The sequence below is a fragment of the Pseudorca crassidens genome, chromosome 15 (genome assembly GCF_039906515.1).
Source record: "Pseudorca crassidens isolate mPseCra1 chromosome 15, mPseCra1.hap1, whole genome shotgun sequence".
Taxonomy (NCBI): Eukaryota; Metazoa; Chordata; class Mammalia; order Artiodactyla; family Delphinidae; genus Pseudorca; species Pseudorca crassidens.
Window position 1 is genome coordinate 31,631,290 of NC_090310.1, and position 27,255 is coordinate 31,658,544.

The 27,255-nt window shown below is 45.4% G+C and overlaps 1 protein-coding gene across 2 annotated transcripts in view; it reads left to right on the forward strand.

Moving 5' to 3' along the window:
* The window catches only part of USP7 (ubiquitin specific peptidase 7), a 57,307-nt gene that overhangs the window by 16,973 nt on the left and 13,079 nt on the right, over positions 1 to 27,255 (forward strand). The window contains exons 1-12 of one of the 2 annotated variants that reach the window (XM_067706658.1): positions 9,008 to 9,112; positions 9,849 to 10,023; positions 14,181 to 14,379; positions 16,347 to 16,485; positions 17,142 to 17,230; positions 19,060 to 19,168; positions 20,016 to 20,146; positions 20,604 to 20,658; positions 21,691 to 21,771; positions 21,872 to 21,962; positions 24,226 to 24,308; positions 26,177 to 26,286. In XM_067706658.1, coding sequence (XP_067562759.1) covers positions 14,294 to 14,379; positions 16,347 to 16,485; positions 17,142 to 17,230; positions 19,060 to 19,168; positions 20,016 to 20,146; positions 20,604 to 20,658; positions 21,691 to 21,771; positions 21,872 to 21,962; positions 24,226 to 24,308; positions 26,177 to 26,286 — 974 coding nt within the window. In that variant the 5' untranslated portion in view covers positions 9,008 to 9,112; positions 9,849 to 10,023; positions 14,181 to 14,293. Of the gene's footprint in view, positions 1 to 9,007; positions 9,113 to 9,848; positions 10,024 to 14,180; positions 14,380 to 16,346; positions 16,486 to 17,141; positions 17,231 to 19,059; positions 19,169 to 20,015; positions 20,147 to 20,603; positions 20,659 to 21,690; positions 21,772 to 21,871; positions 21,963 to 24,225; positions 24,309 to 26,176; positions 26,287 to 27,255 lie in introns of those variants that run through there. The other variant, XM_067706657.1, reaches the window with a different exon arrangement.

The window sequence follows — 27,255 nt, forward strand, 5'->3', positions numbered from 1 at the left end:
ATTTCTCTCTTGGTGGACATTGTCCCTTAATATAGTTTTACTTTCTTTAAAACTACATGAATGTAGAGTGAATTTATGTACATAAATAAATTTTGTAGATAAATGGGTTTTTCAAACACCAAAAATGTTTAATACTTTTAGAGAAATACTGCAGAAAATGGAACACTTACACCTGATTCAGTTGTTCAATGTACACATCATTCACTATGCTGGGCCCTCAGACAGCTGTGATTTGTGGAACTATTTGTTCCCACTCAGAATAGCCCATTTCTGTCCAGTTCTTGTCTCCCCCCCCCCAAAAAAAAATACAGCTTTATTGAGATTTTATATATCCTGCAATTCACTCATACAATTCAATGGCTTTTAATAAATATATTCACCCATCACTACAGTCAATTTACCACTCCAAAAAGAGACCCCTGCACTCCTTAGCCATCACCCTTCCACTCTCCCTCCCAGCTCTAGGCAAACACTGATCTGCCTTTTGTCTTTGTGGGTGTGCTTGTTCTGGGCACTTTATATGAATAAATGGCGCCATACAATATATGGCCCTTAGAATTAATGGGCATTTATGTTTTAAGTTTTTCTCTGTAAAAAATGGTGCTTCAGTATAAGAAATATGCTTGTATATATCTTTGGGCATGTATGCTAGTTTCTTTGGAATGGATATCTAGAAATGGCATTTTGAGTGAAAGAATATTTGACTTTGGTTTTAATAAATACTGCCTTTGGGGAGAATAATTTGACTATAAATTTAGACTTTAGCCATTTGACACCACCCATTTTGTGATGTGAGACTTAATCTGGTAGATGAAAAGTGGTATTGTGTTAATTAGGAAAGTTGAGCAGATTTGTCATTTGTATTTCTTAAGAATTTCTCCTTGTGGTTGCGTTGTCTCTTCTTGATTGTAGGATCTCTGTGTGTTCTGCATATTGATCCTTTGACTCCTGTGGGTTGCTGATACTTTCTGCCTTCATCCTGTAGCTTCTGTGCAGCTCCGTCTCTGCTGGGCTTGCTGGGACTTGTTTTTCCTTTCCACAAGTGGACTGCCCTACCCAATATAGCAGATAAGACCAGATGTGTAAGCAAGCAGCACAGACATAATTATAAGCTCCTCAGTCGTGCAGGGTGTACACCCCTCTCCATGCCCGGCCAGTGTTCACTCAGTCATCAGTCATGGTTTGTGGGACAGACATGATGGCAGTTAGCATGATCCTCTAAAAACAGATGATTTTTACATAATGAAGCCAAACTGAAGACCCCAAACAAATAGTTTTATTTAAGGAACACAGATTTATACGTGGCCTTCTTTGGGGCTTTATTTTCATATAACTAATTTAAATCAGGATTATTTAAGAGTATAGAGCTAACTGTCGGGTTTCAATACAGAGTCTACTTTGAATCCTCAGACTCTCCCCAGGGCAGGACCACCACCCGCAAGTGGGCTTTCAGCTCCCTTCATGGGGCAGGCATGGAGCCAATTCATATAAAAATCAAAATAAAACCAGAACACCGTTGTGGTATTGATTAAGCCACGGACGGTTTCATTGTTAATATGACCGAAGGAATTCAGAGAGTCACTGGAGGCAGCCCTGCCAACTTGGCAGGGGCAAGATAGCCCAAAACCACACCTCACGCACATCCTCCACAGGGCAGCAGAGGCGCTTCTGATGGGGCTCTGCTGCCTGTGATGATGAGGACAGGCTTGATCAGATGGCTGCCTGGGGCTGGCAGCCAGGGTCCAAGCACCGGCACCATCTCAGTTCTGACCCACCTGTTTTTTGTTTTTTTTTTTGGTTTTGTTTTGTTTTGTTTTGTTTTTGCGGCACGCGGGCCTCTCCTGTTGTGGAGCTGGACTCGCAGGCTCAGCGGCCATGGCTCACGGGCCCAGCCGCTCCGCGGCATGTGGGATCTTCCCGGACCAGGGCACGAACCCGCGTCCCCTGCATCGGCAGGCAGACTCTCAACCACTGCGCCGCCAGGGAAGCCCTGACCCACCTGTTATTGAGTGTCACAGTGCTTTCAGGGCCACCGGTGGTTTCCTCTTCATTTGGTGGGACATAGGCTTGACGTGAGCATTCGGAGATTTTCAAGGCCCTGCCCACCCTCAACCTGGGCCTCATCTCCCACCTCCTCCCTTGCCCATTGCCTTGCTCCTGGTCACTCTGGAACTGTCTGGAATGTGCTTCTTCAGGATCTCTGCCCAGCCGGCTCCCTTCACGCTCTGGTCCTGGCCTGGATGTCCAAGGCCTGTGGCTGTTTTCCCCTCTGTCGCATTAGCCCTCTTGTGTGAGGGCTGCTTATCTGTTCCCTCCTGAGGCCCAGGGCGCAGCCTGCTCTTGACACATCAAGACACTTGGCAAATAGGGGGACTGACTCCTGTGAGAAGAGGGCACCCAGCCTCAGCCTCTACCTCCCAAGTTAGTCGTGTGTGGAGAAGACCAGTGTTAGGAAACAGTCGTTAGAATGTCGCCCTCCTTACTGTAATTGCAGGCAAATACGGTGTGCCCGGGGTGGGGGTGGGGGATGAAATCCTTGTAATGCAGTAGTGGATTAGAAATGATGTTTTTGAACCATAGTTGCAGTTTTCCACTTCTAAGAGGTTTCACAAGAGGGATTGAGGGCCGGAAAGCACTTGGGCACTTCCTCATGGCCCACAGGCACTGTGGTCCTTGTCTGACTGGGGGGCGGGGGTGAGCTTGTTGGTGAATGGGCCCTGCTGCTTGGTCAGCACCTACTCCTTTCCACCCAGCGGCTGCCAGGACTGGTAAACCTGGGCGAGAGCAAAGACAGCTCAGACCTGCAATTTTGCTCCATACCTTTGTATCCTTGGTTCCCTCCAGGTTCTGCCCAAGGACTGGATCTGGATCTGTTCCCCAGTCTGTGCGAGGCCTGGCTTTGCCTGAGAATTCCCCCAAAGGGGACTGGAGTTGACACAGAGCCATCGAGTTCTCCCACAGAATTGTAGGTTTTCTGGGGGCGTCCAAAGTTGTTTCCCAATGCCCTGGAGGTTCTGGTTTCTTGGGGAGTGTGATAGCTGACACCTGTGGGTCCTTGCTTTTGTGGAAGCCTTACCAGACCGCCCCCCCTCTAATCAGCTCAGCTTCTCAGCTGGGCTTAGTACGAGTGGTACATCTTCTGTCTCTCACCTTCAAGTTATCAGATGTCTCTTTGCTTCTTTGAGCTTAGAGCCAGGTTTTTTGAGGATCAGCACATTGGGAAATCGATTATATCTGAATTCTTGAAAATAAGTGATGGCGCTAGAAGAGTTCTCCTGAGCAGTGTGAGAACTTGGTGCAGGAGGCTGTGCAGCGCCACTTGGTAGTGGCTTTGGATGCGTTGTTGATCTTTGCCACTGGGAAAGAGCACTGCTTGTGGGAGCTCAGTGTGTGAGAGAGATGACCCTGACAGATGACCACACAGTTATACAGCGTGCTGCAGGACAAAATCATTGTACAGTTGTTTGCTTGTAGTGTCACTCAGATGGCCAAAAAGGAGGTGGTGGTGGCTGGGAAGAGTCATCTGTAGGGGATGGGTGAGTAGATCATGACATAATGGTATGGTGCTATTCGAAATCAAATCCATGTACGCATATCTGTATGGATCCTGAATTGGGATCCACGTATTGTGAATAGTAAAAGTGCTTGTACCTTGTGCACGTGTATGTACATGAACATTGGGAATGCCTTCCTTCTACTTAGACTCAGAGGCAGGGAGGTCACTATTTCCCTTTATTTATCACTGCACCCCTTGCCTTGCTTCTGTGAGCATTTCATTCATTGTGTAAAATCCTGAAGTAAAAATACCTGTCTCTTTGCTCAGGACCTGTACAAAAATGTTTACAGCCACTTTATTCATATGTAATGCCTCCAAACTGGAAGCAACCCGGATGTTGCCGCTATCTGAGTGAGCAGATAGTGGCATGTCCTTGCCACAGAACCCTCTCAGCAGGAGAAAGGAATGCATTGTTGACATGAGTCTCAAGGGAATTGTGCTGTGTCAGAAGGTGCTCCGTAAGCTTACTTACACATGCTGTGTCCATTCTTCAAATGGCAGATTGTGGATATGGAGAAGATTGGCCATTGCCAGGGGTTTGGGGCGGGCACAGAAGGGAGGTGGGTGTGGCCGTAAAAGCACCCCCTGAGGGTCCTTGTGCTGGGCTGCTCAGTATCTTGAGTGTGGGGAACACACAGACCTCACATCATGAAATGCATGCAAGTGAATAGGAGGAGGATCAGTATATTGTCGCTCTCCCAGTTGTGATATTGCACTATAATTTTGCAAAATGGTGAGAGTAGGCATTTTTAAAGTATTTGTGGCTAAAGAACTTTTCACAGCATTGTGCCTCTTTGCTCAGGACTTCCTTCTTTATTTCTTCCTGACCGGTGCCTCTGGCTTCATTCAGGAGCTCCATCTAACATACTTTATTTCAGGGTGAGCAGTCCTCCTTAGGGAAGGGCCACTCCTGTCTCATGGAGGAAAAGCAAAGAGAGTAGCTGCTCCACAGCTTACAGGCCCAGGGCAACATCCCTCTCAGTCCAGCCGGGACCCTGGGTCCATCTGTAAACACCCCATCTGCCTGATCCCAGGCTGTGATCACTGCCTGAGGATGTTTATACAGCACCCAGCACACAATAGGGACCAGTACTTGGGAGTTACTTATTTGTGAAATCCTGGGAGCAGACGTTAGATCCTTCTCACGTGCCCAGTGTTTCCTCTGCTGCTCCTGCCCCAGCATAGACGCCAGCCCTCTCTCCCAGGCCGGCCCCTCCTGAGGAGCTGTGCTCTGTGCACCCGCCCGGTGTCTGTGTGGGAGACTTTGTTTCGTATCTCAGCTCTAAGCTGCCTTGCTCTCTACCTTTAATTATGTGAGAATTTCACACATGCTTGTATGGATGCTTCATGCCGAAAATTTTCCTGTATAAGTTTAATAGCTATATTCCTTGCCTCTTAGGCTTGAGGGTTTCTTATGTTCTCTTTTTAAAAATAAACTTGAAATTTTGGGTTAATTTTAGATGTACAGTAAAGTTAGTAGAGTGTGTTCCCATGGACCCCTCACCTGGTTTCCCCCACTAGCAACTTACATCAACACCTGAGGGAACTAGTAACTCCAGACTTCTTTCTCCCACACTGATACTCTGTGTTTTGAAGGTGGTCGTGTAAATTGATGAGGTTGTTTGAATATGCTTCTGGCCCTAATTTTGTGGGGAGCTTTTTAAAAAAAAAAAAAAGAATTCTGAGGGAGAGCTCCTGGAGATTCTGTGCAGTCACTCTGATGTAGCCAAGAGAACCCTCCCCCCCCCCCCAGAAGATTCTGCTGCTGAGCCATGCAGACATGGCAGGGAACCATGGGCTTGTACCAGAAGGTGATTCAGGAGCTCAGAGTGGGGGCCTTACGCCACTGATGGATTTTCAGAACCAATATGCCATTTCTGAACACTCCTTCTGCAGTATATTTGGACTTGCAGAAAGATATCAGTGTTCTAATTTACCTTGATAACCCCTATTTTATGTAATATTCTTTAAAATGGATTCAGTGCCAGGAGAGAGGAGAGGAGGAGGACCAAGCAGAAGTCTGGGGGTTTTGACTTGGAAGTCAGGGTGAACTGGTAGACTGGGGCTTAAAATGTGCTGGTTAGGCTCTGCTTGACCAATTCAGGGACCGAGTGTTGGCCCATGGCCTCTGGTAATCCATGTGTTCTGCCCTTTTAACTGAGCCATGGTTTTGCTCACTGGATTGTATTACTAGTTGGGACTTTTTTTTTTTTTTTTTTTTTTTTTTTTTGCGGTACGCGGGCCTCTCACTGTTGTGGCCTCTCCCGTTGCGGAGCACAGGCTCCGGACGTGCAGGCTCAGCGGCCATGGCTCACGGGCCCAGCCGCTCCGCGGCATGTGGGATCCTCCCGGACCAGGGCACGAACCCGTGTCCCCCTCATCGGCAGGCGGACTGTCAACCACTGCGCCACCAGGGAAGCCCACTAGTTGGGACTTTTGAGGAGAAATCTGGGGGGCTGAGTCGAGAGTGACTCTGAGGCATGGCTGGATCTTCGTGGCCCAGGTACCTCCTGGTGGCAGCATATAGACTCTTAGTTGGAAGACCGTGAGGTGGGTTTAATGGGGTTGTTTGGTTCCCTCTACCCAGCCTTTTGGGGAGAGGTTTGAGAAATATTTTTGAAGTGATAGAAAATGTCAAGGCCAACAATTTGGAATTTTCTATTTTTCTCATCCAGGAGTGAGATTCAGGTGCTAAATCAGCACCACATCATTTCCATAGCAATTGGCCAGTGTTCTTTGGGGTCAGTAGCTCTGGGTTGTGACATCACAAACAGAAGTCTGTGGGGAGAAAAGCTGGATGTAAGCACAGGCATCCTCAGTAAAAGAGGAGGAAATATAGGCTTGTAACTAAACAAGGGAGCCTTTTGTGTTTCTGAAGTCACTCTTAAAAAAAGGTATTTTGTGCCACATATATATTAAAATATGCCTCTGGTACTTATCACAAGGTTGTTGTCAAAAGGCTTACCAATTGTGAGTAATGGAAATGAACTCCTTTCGTATTTCTGGGTGTCATGTATATATTTCGGAATGATAATTGCTCTCCTCCCCTCCTTGACATTTAAGTATATCAGAGACCTTTTTGTCTATGTGTTTGAGGCATACCATATTGTCATTGGTATTTGCAACTGTGTGTGTCAAAAAAATTAGTGTTGTAGTTCGTATTTGGCCAAATGAGAGTTAATACATTGGGAAAATTCCAACTAGGCAGGATATAAAATTCGGGAACAGGATCACTTTATATAGAGTGATAAATATATGTACGTGCCAATCTTGCACTTCTTCCTTGATGATAAAGACAGCCTTATCGTTTAGGATATTTCTGGAAGCTTAATACAGATTGTGGTATCAGGCGCTTTTATCATTTAATTCTGGTCCGGGGACTTACCGTGTCTTAATTAAAATTTTAATCCTCTTGTTGAACTAACTCATTTTTATGAGAAGCTTTTTTTAACTGGATATTCAGTCCCTTAGGAGCTAGACTTGAGTTGCCAACCTTTTCTCCAAGGATCCCATGGCAGTTGGTTGGGAGGGCCTGTTGCTCGACAGGTTCCTCATGTACATGCTGGGCCAACCAGGAGCTTTTTGCAGTTTCACAGCCACCAGCCTGGACCACCGTCTCCAGGCCTGTGAAGGGTGGAAAATTGGTCAGCCCAGCAGGAATGTGTACCCATCGTGTGTAAAAGATGGGACATTGCTCAGGAGCACCTGGTTCAGCTGCAGAACCCTACTTGCCTTGCCTTTTAGGAGCCACCTGCAGAGAAACCTTTGTCATTTTTGCATTCGTGCATTATAGACCATGTTTTAAAGCTCTTGCCGTAGGCTGGATTTGAACTGAGGAACTAAATTAAAAGTACCAGGCCTACGTCAAGCAAATTACTTTAAGATTTATAGTGCATTCATGTGATGTGTGTGTGTGTCTGCAGTGAAGAATCACTCTACTGCTGCTTCTACAGAACCTCTTACTAGTTTGTGTTCTCCCAGTGTTTGCTTATTGGTATAAAGGGAAATGAGAATGTACACACTCTTATTCCATCACAGTCTCTCTCTTTTATAGCAGGGGTTGCATATGATGATATATATTGCTTGGTACCTTAATTTTTAAAAACTTTAATATAACTCAGAACATTTCATATAGGTACACTGAGAACCTTAAAAAAAACTGCTGCATAATATTCCATTGGTGGAATGTGCTGTTTATTTCAAAGGCCTTCATAGGGTTTTTCCTCATAAAATATTTTGTGTGATGGTTTGAGGTGGTTAATATATATGCGCATATATATATATATTTATTTATTTATTGGCGCCACACCGCGAGGCCTGCAGGATATCTTAGTTCCCTGACCAGGGATTGAACTTGGGCCCTCGGCAGTGAAAGTGCAGAGTCCTAATCACTGGATTGCCAGGGAATTCCCTGAAATGGTTAATTTAGGAGGGTAAATGTGGAAATTCTGTCAAAGCACCCAATGTTTCATTTTGTTTTTTAAGCATATAAGTTTTAGAGTTTAGAGTTCAAGCTAGTTAAGCAACAGGAAAAGGAATTTCTCCTTTCCCTACTTCCCTCCCCCAGTTTTTCTGTCAGGATGTCATGGTTGAGGGGTCAGTTTAAAATTTTATGTTTTCATAGACAGCTTTTAACACAATTGCTAATTAACTGTATATATTGATATTTAATAAAACAAAAGTATCAGGAGTGGCAGTGGTCTAAATTTGAGTAGTAATACCTGTTTCTTAGCTTCCAAGGATTTCTAACGTGTGTTTTGAGATGCTTAAGAAGGAAAATCGGATGGTTTATATTCAGGAATTATTTGAGAAAAGTAACCTGACAATTGGAGTTTGGAGTTTGTCTAGAGGGGAAAGGGGAGGGTGCTCTCCATGGTGCTGAATCAGATTGACTGCTGATCCTAATGGTGTAAAGGCTGAGTATTGGAGTCCAAGGACACAACTGTGCAGCTATTTAAAAAACCACATCTCCTGTTTGTAGTTGAGACACTTAATTTCTATTGGAGTGTCTGATTTACCAAGGAAAGCCGACTGTACAGGCAAACAGAACAGCATTAGTTGCAGTGAGCTATTCTGACATGCTGGAAGGACAGGATTTAAATGTGAAGTATGGGCAGTAGAGGCTATTTAAATCCTAAATCCCGCCAAAGCCTTTTTAAAATTCTTCTTTTAAACCGTGGACCTATGTCAAAATAAAGGTCATCGCAAATGGAGCTGATTATTGTGAGGTGTAATGTGTTTTCAAGTCCCATTTAGCATTTTGAAAGAAACAAAAGTTTATATTTAGTAAACATACTAGTAAATACTTTTTGGGTTAAAGTGCAATTATTTGGGCACAATTGGAACTTAATAGTGACTGGAAATTGTCAGAGTACAAGTATATATATATATTTTTAATCTAATTCAAGCCATGAAGGTAAAAATCATGGAATTTCTTTGTTTTCTTTAAAGCTGGAGATGCAGATGACCCACCAAGAATTACTCAAAACCCTGTTATCAACGGGAATGTAGCCATGAGTGATGGGCACAACAACACAGAGGAAGACATGGAGGACGGTAAGTACCTGGGCTTTGTTTACGCGCATTGGGCAAAAAACTGTCGGAAACAGACATTTCTTCCTTGAGTACTTCTGAGTTTCTTAAGAGTAGCTAGTTTTCAGGAGGTTGTATCTGAGGATAATTTAGGAGCCTGTTTTGGTTTCAAATTTCAAGGTTGCCTACAGATTTCAAGGTAAGTTGATTTTCCCCAGCCTAGGAGAGAAGGTTGAAATACAGGAGTTTGTAATAGATGGGTATTTGCTCAGGCCTACAGTTAATTTTTCAGCCACTCCTAGTATTCAGAACACAAGTATATCTTACTGTCCTTTCCTTCTCGTCTGCAGCACGATACTTCTAGACACTGGAACGTGGCTTTCCATTGCATTCTTATTGTAGCAAGTATATCAGTTGTTTGTAGCTAATAATCTCTCCCCACTCCGGTTAGGTGCAAAACCAGAATCGAGCTTTGGGCTTTGTCCCCCAGACTGACTTTTGGTCTTTATCTTCTCTGTGGAAAGTGTATGCATTTGTACGTGCATGGACATTTTGTGCCTAGGAAAGCCTTTCTTTTGAGGCTATTTCTTCACTGTAATTTATTAGACTGTGCGACCTGTGCATTTGCCAGGTCGAAATCATGAGAAGGTAGCAGCCAGTAATCACTTTATGCAGCCCCTGGAATCTTGCAGTGTAATATGAAACCATGTTCTGTCAAAAGCATGTCCATCAATCCTCATGAGGGTTGTGTCCTTCCCAGGGGTGTAACGGGGCAGTTGAAAGAAACCATCAGTCACGGGCTGCACCACCAGAAGGACTGCTGTTCAGACCTCCTGCCAAAAGTTCAGCCTCCATGAGAAACTGCAGCCGTAGTTGAGAGTTCTCTCACAGTGCGGTTTACCCCTGGCAGCTGGCTGAGGCAATATCTGAGGAAGGTAAAGAGGCGTGGTCTGACCCGCTGCTTTGTTACCTGTGGAGTGCACTTTCCACCGCAGATGAGGGCAACGGTGTGGGTGTGGTCTCTTGGTTGCTGGGCTCTTGGTTTTATTTCAGACCCTGGAGATGCCAAAAGAGGTTCAGAGAGTGCAGTTGGGAAGGCATGACCAGGTCTGATGTACCAGGCGTGAGTCAGGAATCGATTGTAGTCTCTCCTGGAGCAGTGAGCGGTCCAATCCAATCAGAGCCCTCCCGGTCTGGTTTCCACAGAGCAATTTCATTCTCGTTTTTCCCCAGGTGTTTTTACGGGGAGGGCTTGGGAGGAGACAGATGTGGATAAAAGGGCAGGTTCTGTTGGCCTCTGATGCCTTTTTTGGTGGATACTTCTTTGTTGGAAGGGACTGTCCTGTGCCTTGTAGGATGGCAGTGTCACCTGTCACCACCACCACCACCCCACCCCACCCCACCCCCTGTGCAGTCGTGACAACCGAAAATGTCTCTAAACATGGCTAGAAGTCTCCTGGGGGCCCCAGATTGCCTCATTTGAGAATCAATAAGGAGATCATAATGTACATAAAATCCCTTTTGAGGCAAATTTTACTAAATTATTGGTAGTAAATAATGGTGCTATAGAACCTAAAAGTAGAAATGCTCCTACTGCGAATTACCAGACGGGAAAAGCATGTTACAGGAGAAAGTAGAAGTGATCTTCAGTAACGCTTTGTTCCTGGCCTTTCTAAAGGCCCAGGGTCAGGAGAGAGAAAGATCGTATCTATGGCAAGGGGGGTGGGAGGGAGATGGTTCTGTTTCTAGGAGTAGAAGCCTTCGTTTACAGCAGCGTTTTCCCAGTAGTGATAGGTGTTTTGAAACACTTAATGGCAGGATATGTGCGTTGTGAAAAGTGATCAGAAAAATCTAGGAAGTTTGAGGAGTGCTGGCTTAAGCATGTTTCTTAAAGTACGTCTAAGCTGTCAGCCTCCTAACATCTTTCTTCAAAAGACTTTTTTTGTTAATGATTCCCCAAGCCTCTGAACGTTAGAATCTGTTTTTGCTGAATCTCCTTTTAACATCTTTGGAGGGCACACAGTATGGGAAACACTGAGTTAGAATCTGATTTTTACAGAGAGGCCTTCTTAGTAGGGGGAGTTTCTTACACAGTAGTTGAGTGGCTAGCAACACAGGTTGGAAAAATGTTTAGTAGAGGTAGAGAGTGATTGTTGTAGATCTAGATTGTTGGTACCCGTGAAAAAAAACTTATTTCTGGGAATTAACTAGGATTTGGAAAGACTTGTATTAGAATGAATAATCGATGTTTGATACAGTTACTGCAAGAGCGCCATTTGGGGAAACCTCAGGCCTGCCATTTTTTTAAAAAGACCTAAAGTGGTGGGTTGTCGAGATTTCTGACAAGATATGTTGAGGGCAGCAGGTAGCACGAGCTTGCCATCTTGTCATTTGCGATAAGATGCTGGAGTAGGTGAGTCAGTGCTCTGTGGTGTTCAGGCAGGTTAGAGTCTCTGTTTGGATGAAACACTAATCCTGCAGGATACAAGGTATCCTTCATAATCCCAAGTATACTACTTTTACCAAAAAAAAAAAAAAAGTTTTGTTTTGAAGCAATTATAGATACAGAGGAAGTTGCACAAATAGTACATGGAATCCCGAGTACCTTCCTCCCATTTTTTCATGTAGCTCCCTTAGGGGAGGGTAACAAGGCTGGCCCTATCTGCCAGAGATGGGTTTCACGTCTTCTTCTCTTTTGTAGACCCTCCTGTCTTGACCTGGTATTTAATACAGGTTTTCAGTTATTCAGTTAGTTATGAAGAGTTTGCAAGGCAGCTATGCTCACCTCTGTACCACCAACGCCACACAGTATGAAGAGCTTGGAGCTGTGGGGTGGTGACATTTTTATTCACATGAAATCTCATGTTAAACTTCCTCATTAGCATACTTTGGAAGATAATCCTGTGCGTTGAACATGAGGCAGAATCTCACATCTAGTGTGTGATTCAGCAAGTGTGAACTGCACATGGGGGCCAGGGTGGCGCCAGGCTCAAGACCCAGAGCCTTGGCCTTGGAGGGCTAGCCCGCTTCTGGATGCGTGCTGTGCTGAGCTCCCCATCGTGTGGTCCTATTTAATGTTTAAGATAAATTGAGGAATTTGACTAAAGGGTCGGGAGGAAGAGCAAAAAGGCATTTATAATGTGTATCATTTTTTTGTCTGTATAAAACTAATCCTACAAAGACCTGAATGGTAACTGACAGTCAAGTAGGTGAGTTGGGGGTGGGGGGGGCTTGCGACATGATGTCCTTAGGTCCCAGGAGTGTGTCCTGCCATCACTGTACAGCAGGCCGGGTTTATTGGGCTCTGCGTTTGGTCACCTAAACTCTAGGATGGCAGTTTACAAACCAGAGGCAGGGTCACTGTGCTCAGTGTCCAGATCTTGGGTACTGAGACCCCCTGTGCTCACTTCTTAACACCTTGGATGAGATAAGCCACTTAACCTCAGCAGGCCTCGGTTTCTTCATCTGTAAAGTGGGAATTAAGTAACACCTGCCCTTGCCTACCTTGTGGGGTTTAGATGCTGCTCAAATATGATTTGTGTGGCTGTGGAGGAGTGGCCCACTCTTCTCCTCAGCCATTCTGGACCTCATTCTCTGGAACAAGTTGCTTGTCTTTTCCGTGGACTCTCATCTGTGCAAGGGATGAGGGTAATACCTGCCCCTTGAGGAGGCTCGAATGCAAAACGCACCCATCCAGCTGCTCTTCCTTTGAGGGCCTCTCTGCTAACAGCTGAGCCAGGTTACGGGTAGTAAAAAAAAAAAAAGATGGGGACAGAGAGCCTTTAAACGAAGATAAAAGCGCTGTTACACATCCTTTTGGGTTTTATTTCTTTGGTAAAGAATACTACCCTCTCATGAGGACTGATGGACATGTTTTCCTAAGAACAAATTCAGTCACAGTGGAGGCAGTTCTGTGTGCGGAGAAGTCTGCACCGCAGTGACCTGAGTGAAGTGTAGAGACGGGCTGAGGGCACAGACCTGCGAACCCCACTTTGTGCGTGGGGTCAGGGATGTCAAAGTAGCACCTGCTTCTCAGCCAGAGAAGGCCTTCCTGTTATTCTATAGACCAAGTGTGGCCCTTGGCCCCTGGGCCTGTGAACTGTCCCCAATCTGCCACGAGATAGGCACAGAGAGAGGAAGCGCTTAGAAACTTGTATAGCAATTTGGCCTTCCTGCGGCAGTTTTATTATATTTTATAAAAGTGCTGGCCGGTAACAGGTTGGCGGGTGGCCTTGGGAGAGCTGCTCCCCTCACGGGGAGAGCTGGAGAAGCATGGACACTGCTGGGTTTGTCAAAACTAATCCACAGCCTGGGTCACTTGAAAGGAATAGTCAGCAACAGAAAAAGCTGGAATTCCAAGTGTGACTTTTAGTTGAATTTGTATCAGTGCTTTGCATTTTATTGGAGGAAATCTTGATTTCTTAAATTGGCCTTTGGTCTTGCTGAGTAAATTTAATAGTTCATTTTGTTCACGTCAAAAGGAATGCCAGTTTCTTCTTTTTTTCAAATAATTCCCCTTAGAGAATCTAGTCTGATATTTCACCAAAATTGTGAACTAATGAAGTTAACATTTATTTTTAGCTAACTTCTTAGGAATCTTCTTATCTCTAAACAGTGCTGCGCTTCCCAGGAATGGCTGTCGCCCACTCCTCGGAAGTTCTTGTTTGCCTGCAAATTCATGTTTCTTCTCCACACTCAGCCCAAGTCTCAAGCCCTTTTCTTTTCCTCCTCAAGTCCTGTCCTTGAACAGATGTGACGTGAGAAGTTTTACTCCTTTTCTCCAGTCTCTCCACTCACTGCGGATTACTTGGGAATTAAAGACAGAGTAGAATAGACATTCTTAATCACACTGAGCTCGTCTGGTGGGGAATGCAGGTGTGTGTTGCTAGCCCCCTGAGTTTGGGATTTCATTTACACAAACTATATGTCATCTCACAGTTTTAGATTGTTACTAAATTGGAAATGATGCTATCCTTTCCCCAAAGGGTTAGATTTTAGCAGTTGAATATAGAATGGTTAACCCAGGTTTGTGCTGCTTTCAGTGTTGTCTGACAATGCCGGGCTTGGTGATTGACAAAGCGTTTTCTTGCAGACACGAGTTGGCGCTCCGAGGCAACCTTTCAGTTCACTGTCGAGCGCTTCAGCAGACTGAGTGAGTCGGTCCTTAGCCCTCCGTGTTTTGTGCGAAATCTGCCATGGAAGATTATGGTGATGCCACGCTTTTATCCAGACAGATCACACCAAAAAAGCGTAGGATTCTTTCTCCAGTGCAATGCTGAATCTGATTCCACGTAAGACAGTTTAAATGATGCAATTACAAATCCGCAAGTAGTTCTAGTACATTATTGGAAGCCAAATTGGCCTCTTTGAATTTTGGATTTCTCTTTGAATTCCCTTTCTGCCTTTACATAGTCATTTGATTTTAAGTTATATTAAATACAATTCCCTCTTTAAAACTCACTGGTAGGTACTATATCCAAACTAGAAAAGGTGTATATTTTTCTTGCAAATAAACTGAACTTTGTGTGTTAGAATCTACCTGCCCGTGGAACATGGAATCAGGGCCTATCTGGACTAGCTGACTGCTGGATTACCAGGTGTATTTCTTATTCTACCAGTAACTGCTAGGGGGGGAAATTGTAGTTAAGGAAAATTCTTCAGGCAGACATCCTCACTGTATGTTAACCAATTTCTATGGGTTATTCAGAAAGTTAAAATTAAAAAGCAAAGTGTCGCTGTTCAACGTTTATCAGAAGCACAGTTGAGAGATTGAAGGGATGGATTCCAGATCACTGTCACCCTTTCTCATTCCACATCCATGAACCCACGGGAAAGCTGCTTCCTTGACCACGTCTCCCTGCCACCGCAATTATGGCCCTTGGCACCCTTGATGAAGATGTTCCCCAAAGGGCGCTGGTTCCAGCTGTTCTGCCAAAGCTTTCATTTTCCGCTTTACTTGAGTGTTTAAGAAGCCAGTTTTATGGGGCAGTCAGGGCCTTGGCCAAATTTTTACTTCTTGTGTTCCGTTCACATTATGATCTGATCTGATGAGTGTTGAGGCTGGATTGGTTTTATTAGTCTGACAGACAACTTGAGCCTGAACGGTAGTTTGGGAAACATCCAGCAGCCCATGTCCAGCGATGGCATCCCGAGCGAGCGGCATCCCCGCGGGAACAACACTGCCCTTGCCCTTGTTCTGATGAGTCTGCAGTCGAAACATTCCTTTATAAAAAGCTCAGTCTAATGAGTTCAGTCAAAACCTTCCTTTATAAAAGCTCCACTTTAAGTTGGTTTTTAAACATTTTACACGTTGATCCAGGGACCCTTTTGGGGTCTGCCCCAAACAACCGCACCTGCAGTTATTCTCGGGTGGTGGCATCCTTGCTCAGAGCCCCCTATACAGCCTGGTGTGGAAGCCTCACAGCACCTGAGGGGGGCAGGAGTGACACTTATTAGTAGAGCCTACAGCTTTAGGTCTGTTCACCTAAAAAATAGCTTTATCATCATTCTTCTATTCAAGTAATAGCCGTATTAGGTACTAGAACTATTATCTGACCAAAAAGCTATTGTCTCTTGTAAAATCTAAGGACAGTATTTAAAGTTCAAACACTTGTATTTTATAGATACCAGTAAAAAACTTGAAACCTTTTAGAAATTAAAAAGACATAGGGGCTTCCCTGGTGGCACAGTGGATAGGAATCTGCCTGCCAACGCAGCAGACACAGATTCGATCCCTGGCCCGGGAAGATCTCACATACCGCGGAGCAACTAAGCCTGGGCGCCACAACTACTGAGCCTGAGCTCTAGAGCCCGTGAGCCACAACCACTGAGCCTGAGCTCTAGAGCCCGTGTGCCGCAACTACTGAAGCCAGCACGCCTAGAGCCCGTGCTCCGCAACAAGAGAAGCCACCGCAATGAGAAGCCCACGCACTGCAACGAGGAGTAGCCCCTGCTCACTGCAACTAGAGAAAGCCCGCGTGCAGCAGCGAAGAACCAACACAGCCAAAAATAAATAAATAAAATTTTAAAAATTAAAGAAAAAAAAGACATAAAGCATTGAGTTAAATCACTCCAGATCACACAAGGGCACTGCCAGACCCTCTTCACATTTTTTTCTCCATTAAAGATAATGTGTGTCCCCTTATTCCATCTAAAAAATAGAAGGAAAAAATATGGGAGGTTTTGTGTGCTGTTTTAAAAATTGTGTAAAAGTCAGGTAAATCTGTCGACTGAGGCTTAGATTGTCCTCCCTGAACAGGTCTTGGTCCTGTCATGCACAAGCGGTGCTGAAGATCATAAATTACAGAGATGATGAGAAGTCGTTCAGCCGGCGTATCAGTCATTTGTTCTTCCATAAAGAGAACGATTGGGGATTTTCCAATTTCATGGCCTGGAGTGTAAGTAGTAACAATGTACTCAGACTGAATAATCTGAGCGTTGTTCTTTGTTCCCTAATTCTCCATTCTTCACATCCATCTATTCATTATAGGATCAAAATGTTTGCTTTGTAAGTTGGATAGGTAACTGAAAACGTGTTTTCTCCAGTTTCCTACGTCAGGTTTTTAGCAGCCAACAGGACTTCATCTCGGTGTTTTGGTCAAACATTGTAAGGTAGTTTATAGCCTTCCTGATAGGCTAGGTTTCCTTTAAAAGAAATAATACTGAGGCAGGCATAGTGCAGGGTGGTTTCCTGTAACCAGTGAATTCTCAAGTCAGCGCGTTTGGGCTGCTTTTGCAGAGGTGGAAGCCAGTAGGACTTAGGAACGCCCTGCTCAGCTCTCTAGTGGGTTCTCGGCAGCCTCCCCAGACCCTGCCTGCTGAGTGGATGCTGAGCCCCTGACACCTCCCATTCCTCCAGGAGACATCCAAGCTTTTGCTGTTTTCATTCAGAGAACATTATTTAAAACAAGCCAAGGCACTGCAAAACTAGAAGCACAATTTAGGTGTTTTGAAAAAGTAGTATTTTAATTGATTAAGTACAGGGTAATTGTTTGGAATGAAGTGAGCATTTGCGGGTTCTTATGCAAGTTGGATATTCTTATTTTTTTTATAGGAAGTGACTGATCCTGAGAAAGGATTTATAGATGATGACAAAGTTACTTTTGAAGTCTTTGTACAGGCGGATGCCCCCCATGGAGTTGCGTAAGTTTTCCTTTAATTGGATGCTATTAAGAGATGTTGTGAATTCTAGTGAAAGGAGCAGAGGTGCATATATACAGCAGATAAGCACCCTCTGTGTGCTCATCCCTTGGCACACAGACCAGATCAACGGACGTGTGCCAGCTTCACGTTCATGCCTTTGTGTGGCGGATTTATTGAGCAGTTTCTATGTGCCAAACACTCTGCTGGGCTCTAGGAATATAATTATGTTGAACAAGGCAGCCATGGTTTTCTGTCCTCGAAGAACCTCCAAGACCACTCGGGCAGAGGAGTTGACGGCAGTAACTGCAGCAGCAGATGTGCTGTTATTTTGTGGTGTGGATGGCGCTGGGAGGAGAGGGTTCCGTCCCTGGGTCCAGGCGGTCTGTGGGCAAGAGCACGGTGTCGGCCTTGAAGAATGTGTCGGATGTCCTTGAGGATGTCCTTGATTGATAAGGAATGACCGGGGGAATTTGGAGGTGGGGAGAAGGGTGTGAGTAAGGACACCTGGCAGGGAAGTTTGAGGTGGGCGGGGCACTAGGAGAGTGTGAAGAGGGCTGAGATGGTGCCTTGGGATCAGGTTGTAGACGAGCAGGACTCTTAAGGCCAACGAGCGAAGAAATAAAGTGCAGCCTAGGTGGGAAGGAGTCAAGTGTAGGCGCCCCTGTCTCTTCCCGTTTTTTTTCCTCTTCCCACGTGGCCCTCCTCTGGCATGAGTGCGTAGGCTGACCCGGGTGGGATGGGCAGCCGACAGCCCAGAAGGGCGGTCAGGTCATTCAGGTCCTGGCTAAGGTGGCCTGCATGTGGCCCTGGGAAATTTTCAAACAAATAAGATTTATTAGTTTTCATATTCATTGGGCTGATATCAGAGGAATCAGGCTTTTCTTGAGTAGCCTTTTGGAAACATACCCTTGAATTGTATTCAGATACCAGGAGTGGGGGGTAAAAAGGTGGTATTTCTAGTTAAACTTTTTGTGGGGTTTTTCCCCTTCCTTTAGAAAACATTCCCCCTATGCTTATGATACATCTTTTGACTAAGAAAGTAGATTGGGTTTTTCAGACTTACCAATCAAAACAGGTATCTTGGTTCAGTCTTGCAAAAACCTCTTACCCCCGGCATCAGAGTCCTGCTGGCCTGAACTCACAGTAAATGTCTAGCAGTGGTCACACATTTGCACCGTGCACAGAGGGGGAGGGGATAGCGCTGGGGAGGGCTGTTCTGCTTCCTGTTAACTCTTGGGGGCGAGAGGGTGCAGACTGTTCTCTCTCCTAACCAACCACCTGTATAACAGAGTAAAGGGAAACGGCTCTTGGAATTGAGGTCTGAACCTGCCGGTATGCATGCCTGTCCTTCTCCGTGTACGGGACGCTACAGAAAAGAGGGGTTTCGGCTGTTTCCGTCCCGTCTTGTGCTGACTACACGTGTGAGCCGATGTGTGTGTGAGGGAGCCACACTGGGACTCAGTTTGATAGAAATAGACTTGAACTCCTCTCTGAGAGTGCTGCTCTGGGTAAATGATGGCACTGCTGCTGTCAGCACACCGCGCGGAGGCCGCCTCTCCGGTGCCGGGCTGAGTTCGCACTGGCCCACGTGCTTGAGCAGACAAAACTGGTGACTGCCGGAGGGAGCCGTGTGATAACTGCCAGCCTGGCAACGAGTTATTCACTTGGAGGCGGGTGCTCGGACGTCGTCACCCCGTGTCAGGATGGTGGGAAGGAGGTGGTGGTGCAGAGCAGTGAGGTGCCGGCCCCCAGTCCCCTCGCCCACACACGTTGCAGAAGCAAGGAGGTGTCCTGTGCAGTTTTCCCTCAACCTCAAACTGATCTTGTAGGTGGGATTCAAAGAAGCACACGGGCTATGTCGGTTTAAAGAATCAGGGAGCGACTTGTTACATGAACAGCCTGCTGCAGACTTTATTTTTCACAAACCAACTGCGAAAGGTAAATGGATGGTGTTTCTCTCCCTCAACCTTCCACCCACCCTTTTCTCTCAAGTATTAAGGGGCAAGCAAAGCCCCGTCACCAGACTTGTCTCTTGCCGCGTCTCCAGGGAGGCCCCTGCTTTATGCTTATACATAGCTCTATTCCTCAGTGTTCGGACGCTTGTGAAGCTAACTTAGGTGATGAAAAGTTTACCACAGCCGACAAACCTAACTTTATTGGGCTAGAAATAATAAAAGCTTTTTTAAAAAATATGAAAGTCATTAGCAGCAACATTTGAAAAGTTTTATATTAAAATTGATTAGTTGAAAAACTCCTGGTCAGGAATCTTAATTTTTCACTTACTATAGCTAAAACTTCTAAAAAATATAAAATCTAACGGAGGATAGTTACTTGCCCTTTAGGAATGCCGTGCAAGCAGGGGAGCAGCGCAGGCAGCACACACTCCTGGTGTTGGGGGGACCATTGGCTGGTCTGCTGGCGTGTCCTTTTCGCACCATTCTTCCAGGCAGCGTTAATTACCAAGATAGGATGATATCTTGGGGATAGTTGAGTGTGGTTAATTGCAGTAGCATTGAAGTTCCATCAACTCTTTTGTTCAAAGTCATGTTAAGTTAAAAAATGTTGCTCTGCTCTAAGAAGTATGAAATAGAAGTGGTTCTCATTGGATGGTGAGCCTTAAGTCATTTTTAAAATTCTTTTTTCACTGTCTTGATTTTTAAAAGACCTTTTGACCCTTTGGGGGGGGGATAGTTAAAAGCCCTACCCAACTGCCTTCGTCATTGTGGTGTTAGAAATGATACTTTCACATAAAATTCCATTTTTATTTCTGAATCAATTCTTTTAGGCTGTGTACATGATGCCGACAGAGGGCGACGATTCATCCAAAAGCGTCCCTTTAGCATTGCAAAGAGTGTTCTATGAATTACAGCACAGTGATAAGCCCGTAGGAACAAAGAAGCTGACCAAGTCGTTCGGGTATGTGTTGGGAGACCTGTCCATTCTGCTGCTCGAGGGCTGAGTTAGTGGACGGGGAAGGGTTGAGAGCAGAGCTCAGGCACTTGAGTATGTCAGGGCATTTTATCAGTGTCCTTTGTTTGACCTCTTTGGAAATGGAGGCTTTTAGAATTTTGCTTGAGAAGCAGTTCACCACTTAGGTTTACCTGTCAAGGAAAGGATAACATATGGTCTCCAAGTTTCTGTACATTTACTTGCAAACACGACCTCCCCTTGCAGTAAGATGTTCAGAACAGTATAAAGTTGTGAAAGTTTTGGTGTCTGGATAAAATTCAGTTTGTCTTTGAATTATAATCTTCATAAAAATTTAAGAATAATGACTAATTACATGGTTCGGTTTTTTAGTCTGAGTTGCTTGTTAATTTACTCTTGTTTGAAATCTGGAAGTTTAAATATAAATTCATTTTATCTCTCTAAGGTGGGAAACGTTAGATAGCTTCATGCAACATGATGTTCAAGAACTCTGTCGAGTGGTGAGTTTTCAGCCGGAATTGTTTACTACTTACATTTCATATTTTGAAGCACTGTCAGAAGTTGTTACCAAGTAAAAACCTCAGGCCTACTTCAGTCACTATCATTCCAGTTATGCCCATCTTTGTTCAGGACCAGAACTAGGCTAGAAAGAAAAGACAGCATGTATCTAGTTTAAAACCAGAAAGACTGAAAAATTATTTGATAGGGAAGTGTGAGGGAAAATGTAAATTTGAATAGTATAGGTAGTGTACTTTTAATGTGTTAAGTTGGCATAATTACCAGAGTTACTAATCCAAGAAACAACAGATTGGCTTGAGTAGCTGTCCTGATGATCCCACTTCACTTTAGAATAGTGACTTCTGTTCTTACTCTGTAGCACAAGACCCAGACCCCGCCTTGGCACAGAACTTCTGGTTGAGGCAGACCTCTGTGTGGGGGATCTTCCCCCAGACCATCTCTAGTCACTAGCAGACGTGCACTCTTCCAGTTGTGATGAAAGAAATACACACACACACACACACACACACACACACACTCACAGACTCACACTCACACACAACATGAAATGGCTATTCAAGGTGATTGGCTGGGCAAGGTGTGTTTTCTTTTTTGCAGCACTAGCTGGATTGAATCCAGTTCATTAAATATCCATGGACAAACCAGTCAATCCTGTTGACAGGCTCAACCTCATTAATCTCTTGGTGTGGACCAATACGAGTTAAGTTTAGTGCTCAATTTACATGCTTTTCCACAGAGGTAAAATGAATATAAAAAATGCTTCTAAAGGCACTACAGATTACTAATTCATTCCAAAGGCTGTATAGAGGGTTAATCTCAACTGTTGCATGTAGATATTTTTGTAAATATCCAACCAAGGAAGATTTTTGTATGTTTTTGATAATTGCATGCTAAAGGTCATAATATTTATAGTCTAGAATTTCTTTGACCATTGAAATTTCCTAGTCACATTTCAAATTACTGTATGTTAATTAAGCATAACATTTTCTGAAAGCCAAAACTTTCTCTTCCAGTTGCTTGATAATGTGGAAAATAAGATGAAAGGCACGTGTGTAGAAGGCACCATACCTAAATTATTCAGAGGCAAGATGGTGGTATGTGATAACCAGTTTTAAAGAGTGATTTTTAAAGATTTTAAACATGCAAATATTTTGACGGTTAATGCTTAAGCCATCTTATTTTCCTTATTTGTAGTCATATATCCAGTGTAAAGAAGTAGACTACCGATCTGATAGAAGAGAAGATTATTATGATATCCAGCTAAGTATAAAAGGAAAGAAAAATAGTAAGTTCTGTGTACATAATGGCACCACCACCTTTTCGTAATTTGGTTTGGTATAATGCTTCATTGACACGGTGGTTTTTATTGAAATACAGTGTAGAGAAAATTGCCCAAATGATGAAGGTACTGAGTGAACACAGTCTGGTGACCCCACCCAGGTCAAGAAGCAGAACATTTGCAAAGCAAGATGGTGGCCCTTCCTGGTCACTGCCTCCCCCTCCTCACAGGAAACCACTGTTTGGCCTGCTGACATTCTTTCCTCGGTTACTTTTGTGGTATTTATTTACGTTGATGGCATCGTGTAGGGTATGTGTCTCGTTCTCTCTTTTCTTTTTCTCAGCGTTGCCTCCATGCACTTCATCCTTATATTGAGCAGCAGTATCGGGTCATTTTCATGGCTTTATAGTATTCCACTTCAGGAACATAACACAAATGTTTGAAACCATTCTTTCCTTGATGGGTGTTCGGGTTGTTTTCAGTGTGAGGCTGGTAGGTGTGAGGCTTGTTGGCCGGTCTTGTGTCCGCCCCTGGTGCATTTACGGTGAGTGGAATGCTGGCTTGTAGGGCCTGTGTGTATATGTCGAGCTTAGCAGATACAGCAGTTTATCCATTTCTGCTCCACCAGTAGGGTGCGAGCAGTTGTTCCACATCCACTCCAGAGCCGTCAGTCGTCAGACTGGCGTTTTGGTGGGAGAATGGTGCTATCTTGAGTTCAATTTGCATTGCCCTGGAAGTCGGGGAGATTTTACCTTTTCGAATGCTTATTGGCAATTTGGGTGTCTTCCTGAACATATGGAATGTAGTTCGTAATAACTTGATGTCCTGGTCCAATAATTCCGTGATTTCTGGATCTGTCTCCATCGATTCGCTTTCCATCTCTGGCTGTGAGTTCCAGCTTCTTTGCCTGTCTGGTCATCTTTTATTGGATGCCAGCTGTTGTGATTTTTATCCTGTTGGGTATTGGATATTCTTACCCTTTGTTCCGGGGCACATTTCGTTATTTGGAGATAGCTGATTCCTTCGAGACCAGGAGGAGCCTCTCACGTCGCCGGGGCTCTCCCGCGTGGCTCTCCCCAGGGCCCTCCGTCCTGCACGTGGCCACTGCCTCGGGCCCCTGAAATCCCCACCCTGTCTCAGGGAGACTCTGGGGCCCGTTGGGGTTTCTCTGCCCTGCGCTGCAGCCTGGAAGTTCCACGCAGTGAGCTGGGGCGTTGGAGGGCTCTCAGTGGCCACATCCTGTCCTGCCTGTTGTCTAGCGTGTGAATACGGTTGTTGGCCTTGTAATGGAGCCCAGTGCAAGGGAGGGAGTGCGCTTCCTGTTACTCCCTCACGGCCACAACGCGCGAGTTCTTCACGGGCTGTGTTCGCTGCTGCTCGCCTGGGTTTCGGGCTCTCCGCCAGCGTGGGGCTTGCCTTTTCACTCCTGCAGTGTGCCCATTTGGTTAACAGAATGTCATAACTGTAGTGAAATCAGGGTATCAATCTTTGCTTTTTGTGTCTGAGAACACCTGCCCTGAAGTCTTAAGATAATTCTCTTATCTGTTACTTTTTTCTCTTTTCTGTTTATTTACAGTCCACCCAGAATAGTTTCTTTCTGCTTATGGTCAGAGTGGACCAAAGGTGCTCTGCTGCCCCTTTGTCAGCAGCGAGCCCTTCGCATCTGTGTAGACCTCTTTCTAGACTCTACCTCCTGGTCCATTGGCTATCATCCTTGGATGGATTCTTCCTTCTTCCTTTTCAGCTTTATTGTGGTTTAAGTGACAGGATCGTAAGGTGTTTAAAGTGTTATCATGGTTATTTGGTATGCTCAGGTATTGTGACAGCATGACTGCCTTCTGGTCAATGAACTTGACTTACACGTGGCAGCGTTATCAGCCGTGTCCCCGTGCTGTGCACAGGAGCCTCCGCTCTTACTCCCTCTCACAGCAGAAGCCCGTGTCCCCTTCCAAACTCCCCCTCTTCCCCCACCCCACCCTCCCACATGCCTGCTCTCTTTCTGCACTGACTTTAGAATAAGTGTTTGGGTTAAAATTTGTACTTTAACATTACTTAAGTTTATTAAAACATTGACTCCATGTTATCACGTAACACCCTCAGTGGCCTTAAGAGTTCACACCTTTTGCTGGATCGGTGAAGTTGCAGACCTGTGCTCACAGCTACAGTTATTTACATTCCTCCCTGGCGTGCCTGAATTGATTGATTGACTGTTATAATCAAAGCTTTAGTGATAACTTCGGCTGACTTTTTTCTCTTTCTCTCTTGAAAGTATTTGAATCATTTGTGGATTACGTGGCAGTAGAACAACTAGACGGTGACAATAAATACGATGCCGGGGAGCATGGCTTGCAGGTAACTTGGAGATTGTGTGCTAGTGTCCCGCTGTATCTTTCCACTTTGTTTTCAGATCTTTTGCTTGACTGTGAACTAAACATTCACTTGTATCTTTTCACATGCCGCTGGTGTTTAGAACGCAAAAGGATTTTATTTCTCAGTCTGGACGTTGTGTTAGCTCTGATCGTGTTGCTGGTGTAGACAGGCAGGGGTGGGGAAGGTGTTGTGCCTCCTGGCTACCAGAGGCAGAACCATCACCCGACACGTGTACCCCCCCCACCTCCCCCCTGCCCCAATTCCATCCACAACTCTGCCCCTTACTTCACTGGTGTCTGTGCCAGAGCTTCCCTCAGTTTCTCCTAGTCACAGATAGAACTGCTTAGTCACTGGGACTCTGGTTTTGGCTGGTGGTGGTGCTTTGCTCTCCCGCCGCCGCAGTGGAGTGTCAGTTAGTTTTCTGAGGATCCTGACTTCCAGAACGAGGAGTGCATTTTCTGTTATTGTTCCATACTCGGTGTCCCTGCTTGTTTTCCACAAGGCCCCGCAGGAACTCTGGCAGAACAATGAGTGTTGTAAACAAGCGGCAGTGCATGGTCAGATGGAGGGGCCCGGGCTGTGGCCTGGTCAGGCTGCTTGGTGGGTCAGCGGCATCCTCAGGGTCCAGCCCTCCAGGTCTGTCTTGCAGCCTCATAACCTTGACTCACTGGCTCAACTAATATATGATTTTTTTCGGACCATCCTGGGTTTACCAAGCTCGCACGTTTATAATTCACGGTGCTGGTGAGCCCATTTTGCCGTGGGTCACAGACCTGCTGTCCTGCTTGGTCAGGCCACTGATTTGTAGATCAGTAAGTTACTTGGCAAACATGCCACTGGATTTGCTTAGGAAACACTTGAGTCAACTCACAGAGTTGCCCTCATCCACACTGGATATTTTTGGCTCTGGGTGAACAAAATATATTTTAGAATCAGATTCTCAATGGACAGTGGCTGAGAAACATGATTCTTCTATTATTGTTTCAAGTTGTACTAAAACCGTGCCATTCCTTTGTGTGGCAGTAGGTTCCTGGGTTTTTGTTTTTCTTCCCAGAACTACCCAGTTTCCTTAACCATGCTAATGTACAACAGAGAACATTGCCACCTAGGACACCAGTTCCTCCAGGTGGGTGTGTTCTAGCCAGTGTTGGAAATAAGGTTTACAGCTCCGAAGGAATACAGCCGTGCTGAGGGCCGCCAATGGCCTGGTGGTGACTGGCTTTGGTGAAGGCTTATTTGAGTGAGGACTCAGCTGGCTGAGGTGGGGGGAGGAGTGAGGCTGGGCCTCTCCCACAGAGGCCTTGCTCGGGGTGTCCTTTGCCCCAGAGGCTGGTGACGCCTGGGCAGAGGCTGTGACGGTGGTCAGAGGGCCTTGCTGATACCGAGTCGGAGGGGTCTTCAGAAGCAGGAGTGAACAGTTAGCACGTGACCGTGCTCACGGGGAAGGACGGCGGTCACAGGCAGTTCTCCCAACCCAGACCGTGCTCGTCTTATTCTGTTCTGGTGTCCATAGGCACACCTCATTCACATAATCATAATCCTCTGCTTTTCCATTTGATTTTCCCGTGTTTCTCCAGAATTTTCGTAGTGTTTAATGACTGTGTTAATAGGGCAACAAGTGACTGAGCTGTAGTTTACTTCACTGTTCCCCTGTCGCTGGACATCAAGATAGAGTATAATGCAAACTAAGAGGAAATCCCACACACAGAACATTTTAAAGGCACCCTGTGCCCATCTCCCTACCAGAAGTTCCCAACGTGTTCCACCCTTGCTGTGAAACGCTGTTGCTTTTGTTGCTTCGAGAAATAAGTAGAGGTAAACTAAACCTGTGCTTCTTTTTCAATGTTCAGGAAGCAGAGAAAGGTGTGAAATTCCTAACATTGCCACCAGTGTTACACCTACAACTGATGCGATTTATGTATGACCCTCAGACGGACCAAAATATCAAGATCAATGATAGGTAATCTAGAGTGGGATGTGAGAGTTAAGATTTACCCATCATCCTGATTTAGGGGGTTAGTCTCAGTGCTTTGTTTAGTTTTTCTGTTTTCGGTCTCATCTCTGATTTATTTAGGTTTCCTCTCTGCCGAGGTGTCCCAAGAACTGTGCTTTTAAAGGGATAATTTCAGGGGCTGCTTCCACCATATCTCCTCCTCAGGGAGCCCCTCTGTCTACACTGTGGCAGACTGAAGTCTGTGGGGAGAGGGTACTTTCTGCTGCACAGGCTTTGCTTTCCCCAGAAGTGGCATTTGCTATTATTACACTATTGGTTTACATAGGATTCGCCAATATGTTATCTCTCAGTTGGTATAGGCTTATAGAATGTGCTAGAATCCTCAGAAATGCTGGCGTAGGTGGGTGTGTCCCCCATTCCAGGTGTTTTATAGATCCTTAAAGTACCAGTTAAAAGGTTGCTACCACACACTGCTTTGTCTGGTTCAGGAGACAGAACTTGTACCCTGATTAGTTGGAGCAGTGACTTTGTACTCCTTGGTCAGGGGGTACAGCCTGACAATAACCAGCCTCCTAGAGGTTGGTCAGTCACCCCGGAAACTCGGCGGAGAGTGTGACTCGATCATATCACCTGCCACCAGCCGGGCCTGCTCGTCTGTTCTTGCCCTTTTCCGTGGGGTCTCTTGAGACGGCAGACCTCACAGACCAGCAGCCTGCAAGCTAGGCCCAACCTGCTGGTGTGCTTTGTTGGGTCCTCACCTTGGTTTTCTTTCTATTTTTATTGGAATTAGTTGCCAACGTTTTTTCAGGTCGTGAGATTTCACATAAAAGTCCAGATTTCTGGCATCTGGCATTCAAAACACTTGGCAGTGCCGGGCCTGAGTTCCCAAGGGCCGTGCTGGGTGGCAGCTGCCCCTCCACGCCCAGGCTCGTGCTCTGCTCAGCACCACGGTCCTTGTGCACCCACCTCACGCTC